Source organism: Limulus polyphemus, unplaced genomic scaffold, assembly GCF_000517525.1.
Source record: "Limulus polyphemus unplaced genomic scaffold, Limulus_polyphemus-2.1.2 Scaffold298, whole genome shotgun sequence".
Lineage (NCBI taxonomy): Eukaryota > Metazoa > Arthropoda > Merostomata > Xiphosura > Limulidae > Limulus > Limulus polyphemus.
This window is the reverse complement of record NW_013665908.1, coordinates 704,151-709,480: the sequence shown is the minus strand read 5'-3', so window position 1 is coordinate 709,480 and position 5,330 is coordinate 704,151. Positions and strand designations below refer to the sequence as shown.

General features: G+C 30.3%; 1 protein-coding gene across 1 annotated transcript in view; it reads left to right on the top strand.

The window, feature by feature from the left end:
• Window positions 1-2,873, top strand: part of LOC106457162 (transcription factor IIIB 90 kDa subunit-like) — a gene marked incomplete at its 5' end in the record, with an annotated part of 20,804 nt that extends 17,931 nt beyond the window's left edge. The window contains one exon of the mRNA XM_013916549.1: window positions 2,683-2,873. Coding sequence (XP_013772003.1) covers window positions 2,683-2,873 — 191 coding nt within the window. The remainder of the gene's footprint in view (window positions 1-2,682) is intronic.
• Window positions 2,874-5,330: the final 2,457 nt, after the last annotated feature.

The following is a 5,330-nucleotide window of genomic DNA, read 5'->3' as shown; positions in this document are numbered from 1 at the left end:
TTCGGTGTATAGGACGCAAGCAGATTTTGACATCAAATTTTGGGGTAAAAAAGTGCGTCTCGTACACCGAAAAATATGGTAATAAGCAATTTAGTTTAAAATGAAGTGATAGCCTGCTTCCACCTTCTTTTTTTCTTGGTTTTTGCTGAACCTTGGTCATTGACGCATTGATATTTGTATGGTAAACACTGAGAGCAGAACATTTCCAGAAAGAACATAATCAATAAACTGGACCAGAAGATTGGTTTAATGTACAAATCCTCAGTACTGCTCGAAATCTTCTAGACAGGAAGTATAAAGAAATTTTATGGATAAAAAATATTAAATCTGAATTAAATTGAAATAGAAGTTGGCCTTTATGAATCACATTTTTTATTTTCTGCCATTTTTATACTAATATATTACTGTTTTTATTTTATATTTTCATTAATAAACTATCAGCCTTACCTTTAGTCTATCACTGCTACATTAGGGATGACTAGTGGAGATAGCCCTTGAGTAGGCTTGCACAAATTTCAACAAAACAAATAAACATAACTTCTAAACCTTAAAAAGAACAAAGTAAAGTTAAACTACTCTTGTGTGCATGATCAATCAACAGTATCTACATGGAGTGGTTATTCTAATTTTTAACCTAACTAGACTTAACTGTTTACATTATGTGTAGATTGTTCCTTGTAAAGCCACCAGATGAAATACTGGAAAGTAGTGTAAAAAAAAAATAACTGTAGACTAATACAATGTTTTCCTTTTTATCTTTTGAAAATTATAAAATATCTTTTTTGTGTTTAAACTTCACCTATTTATTTTCTTACAGTAAATTATTTTAAGTTAAGTTTTGAATATCAGTAAGTAACCTCACCATTGTATTTTATGGAAATTGTCTATGTAAATAAGTTTGTTTACAGTCCAAGAGAAGGTTTTAAGTTATAAATTAACTTGGTATCAAACATCATTAACATTCCTTACTGATAAAATGTAAATGTTAATATTCTACAAAATAATGTTATTTACTGTATTGATGGTTGCTGCTATATTAGAAAGTTCAAATAAAATAGTGTAGTAACAATAATACAAAAATAAGTAATTTGTTAAAAAAATAGTTAATAACTTCTATACATATTGTAGTATATTATGTTGTGGCAAATTTGGAAGTGTGTATCACTGAGTACGAAGTTAATTATACCTATAAAAAGTTGTAATTTTATTACTTTCCATGAAGTACCAAGTAAACAAGGTTTTTCAATTAGTTTATGTATGTATGATATTGACCTTTATAAAAAACAACAAAAAAACACTTCGTTTTCCTTCCAAAAATTTGTTTTAGTGTTTCTTCCAGTTTTCTTAATACTTGATGTGTATGTGGATTATAGCTTTTTGGGAAACATTCTGAGAACACGTCTAAGATTACTTTCCCATTAGTAGGAAAATATTATTGTTTACTACATATCAAGATGGTGTGTTGTGAAGAAACTACATTGACACTGAATGGTTTCAAATCATCTTCATTTGGGATTGTAATTAAAAACATGAAATTATATATATAGGTGATACATGTAAAGTATACAATGAAACTAAGTTGGTGACTTCAATAATATTATGGAAGGATCAATAAGCTTCAGTTTTTTCAGTACTATAGTATTAAATGGTTCTTCAGAAGTGTACATAGTCATTACTATAATGAAATTTCATCTGGCAGTGTTTATATCCTGCATCTAAAGTGAACAAAGTCATATTTCTGGAAGCCAAGATTATATAAAAGATACTTTTAATTATCAAATATTAAAAATATGAATTATTTTCATAATTTTTTAATCTGCTTTCATATGTAAATAAGCATTAATGTTTTTGTAAAATATAGTCAGAAGAATAAGTTCATTAAATTTGTTTTATACAGAATTTTGTGGATAATTATTGTTGTTTTTTTGTTATTGTCCCAAAACAACCTGAAAATATACTTTAAAACAAATAGTAGATAACTGTTATTATAGTAAATAGTGGGTTTTTTAATATGAAGTTTTTTTTATAAACCCATTTACCTGACTGAATTCGTTTGTGTCCTTTAAATGTCTTTAATATTTTTATCCTTCCATTACCACTGTTGTACCAGGAATAATCATTTCTAGATTGTTCTGTATGTGTATTTCTCAACTTTTTTGGAGATGTATTTACTGGATTGTACTTTAATTCCAGTTTTATATATCCTTTCCTTGTCAGCAGAGACAGTATTCTCACTTGTGTATATTTATTTATTTTAAAAGTTTTTATGAACTTTCGATGTATCATGATGGCAATGTTATTTTTAATCCTTTCATACAAGGAATACTCTTGCATGTTCATACTGAAAAGGTTACATTACATATTGTACATTTGTAATTAAAATGTTCCAAAATTTCACTGAGAAGTGACTACTTATGCATTTTATCTAACGTGATGTTCTTTCTTTCGTGGTTTATAATGTTGCTTTGTATATAGTGTTGTTTTTCTTAATTATGTAATCTATTCTTCAGACTACACTTCTTTCTTTTGTGCCTTACCATATACAATTAAAACATAATACCAGTAAGTCAAAGCAGAAGTAACTACTTATGTCATTTCACATACCTTGGTATCTTTTATGTCAAGGTTATTGATGTGCCATTGTGTAAAGTTTTTCTTTTAATTCTTTAACCTGTTTCTCAGGCTACACTTTCACCTGTCTTATCATAGATCTTATCTTCTTTGATGCTGTGGCTGCCTACATATTCATCATCTTTCTCACTCCTCAATTCCTTCAGTTGTTACAAGAAGCATTACAGATTACTGCAGCACTGGAGAGGTTGAAAATACAAATCATTCAAAATAAGAAATCTAAGTTATATGCAACTTACTAACAGTCCCTAAGAAACTTTCTTTTTTTGTGAGGGTCACCATCTCTGTATATTTTTATCAGCCAGACCAGGTTCCACATAATTGTTCACTCCATGAGGTGTGTTTCCAGGATTTAAATAATGATTTTTAATCTCCTAATTTATATTTCATTTTTAACATTTCATGTTGGATGTTTGAAGAACTATGCTGTCCATAAGTTTAATGTTATTGTTAACCTGCATTGATCTGTTAAATATAGAAACTCAAGTATAGTGTTTTCCTTCATCCTCTTGTTTCCTTACTAGCCAGAGGTAAAGAAAGAAAGGTGATATTGAGTCTACTACATGGCATTTTCCAAGGATATGAACATGGATATCCCTGTAAAACTGTATAATATTGACTTTTAGATTATGAGAAAAAAGTCTGCAGTTTGGCAAAAAAAAAAATTCAAACTTAAGTACATGAATTTTTTTAACACAGATGTGAAACATATATGTTTAGGTGTTTAACCTTCTTCAGGACTTTCGAAGTGAATATTAACCACAGTTTAAGAATTAATGTTCAGTTTTTGCTGCTTTTGAAACTATTTCAGAAATTTTATTTATTGTGTTCCATTGATGGTCATGTTTCTGCATTTTTTGCACAACACTGCAAATTCTATTGTAAAGTGCTTCTGCAAAAGATGATCAAATAATTTTTATTCCACACATCTTGACAAGTTTTCCACTGTAGTTGATCATAGGCTTTCAAAACCACTTCTTAGCAGATCAAGTACACACAAACGTCCATTGAAACTTGTTACGTATTACAATTTCGAATAGGCTAAAACTGAGTTAAATTGTACTTTGGATTTGGTAGTTAATCAAATAAATGCCGATATGTATCCAATTTATGATACTTGCCAACAAGACTGATACACACAGTTTTTAATACAAATATATTTTAATATACAAACAATAATACAGTTTACAATAACGGCTATTACAAATAGTTATTACACACAATGATTTATATACAAAAGTTTTACAAACTTACAAATAATATCGAGTCTTCTTTCTAGTCTGGAACTTTCTTGGTGTATTATCAAGGGTTCACGATGAGCGAGTTAATTTCGAGTTGACGTAGGTACAATTCCCTTTTATTCGGGAGCTAGCTAGATCTGTGGTCTTCGCTGATCACACGCCGATTTTTTTTCCCACCGATGAAGTTGGGTAATGATTTAGTAAAAGTACTAATGTCCGATTGTGAATCCACTGAAGTTAAATGGTTTGTAATATTCGAAATTTATAAATGTTCTTGGTCAAATATCTTAAGTTTTCCGACTAATAAGTGTTATAACAATCACAGTTATAGCTTTCGAAGTTTATCGCAAATCAATAATAGATACTGTTTGTTGGCGTATCGCGTTGGTTATATTTATAGGCGTGTGGAGAGTTTCTCGAAATTTCAGTTTACATAACTCTAGCGTTTACGCGCACACATATATTGTTGATTCTTACACTCAAGAATCTTTTACAACTTTAGAGAATAGGCGGGAGTTTTGTACATATATCAGTATAATTTAAACAGACATCGATATTAAAATAAATAAATATATAATAAATCCATCACAAACTGCATTGGAGAAGTTGATAGTTATGGGGTTTCTGTGATTCCAATTTCTTAGGTCATCATCATTCTAATGGAAAAAAAAAAAAAACAGCCATTGATTTCAAGGTATGGCTGGAAGTATGTGAAGTTTTGACTTGTGAGCCTTCAAAACCTTGTTTATTATCTCATTTATACCAAAAGATATGCTTAGCTTCATGGTAATGACTTTTTTAAAAGATTTTTTTGCATAACCAAAGTCTTCACTTTCTGAATCTGTTACTCCATATTTTGGCATGGGGTGTTATTTCAAAGTTGTTTTTTTTTTCAATCTTAAACTATTTGCTCTGTAAGTGTTCAGAATTTTTAGAGATTAGACATCTCAGTTGGAAAGGCTGTCATACAGCATAAGAGATGTTACAATAAAACAGTTAAGGAATGGATGTTCAAACATGGAGATTGAGTGTGACTTTCGTATATGGCAGTGGCATAGAAGCAACTTGGTTGGTTCATCAAACTACGAGCTGTAATGGCTACGTGGTCCAAGTAATGTCACTGAGCTAGTTGACTAATTAATGCCGTACATTACTAATTAACGTCTCATGCACTAGTTGGACCAGAAGACTGAGACTGATGAGTCAGGAGATTGAGAGTACTGTTTTGTATTCTTTTAACTCAACTGACGAGAAGTAATATGCTGGAATGACTTATCTGACAGTTTGAGAGGAGTCAGATGAGAAACTGCTAATAGAGGAACATTGTGAAAGTTTTGATAATTGTCTGGGATGCTGCTGCAAGTAATCTTATTGAGCATGTTGACAAACTAATGCTGTACATTACTAATTAACCTTTCATGTATCGGCTAGACCCGGTATCAAAGGTTGAAACTAAGG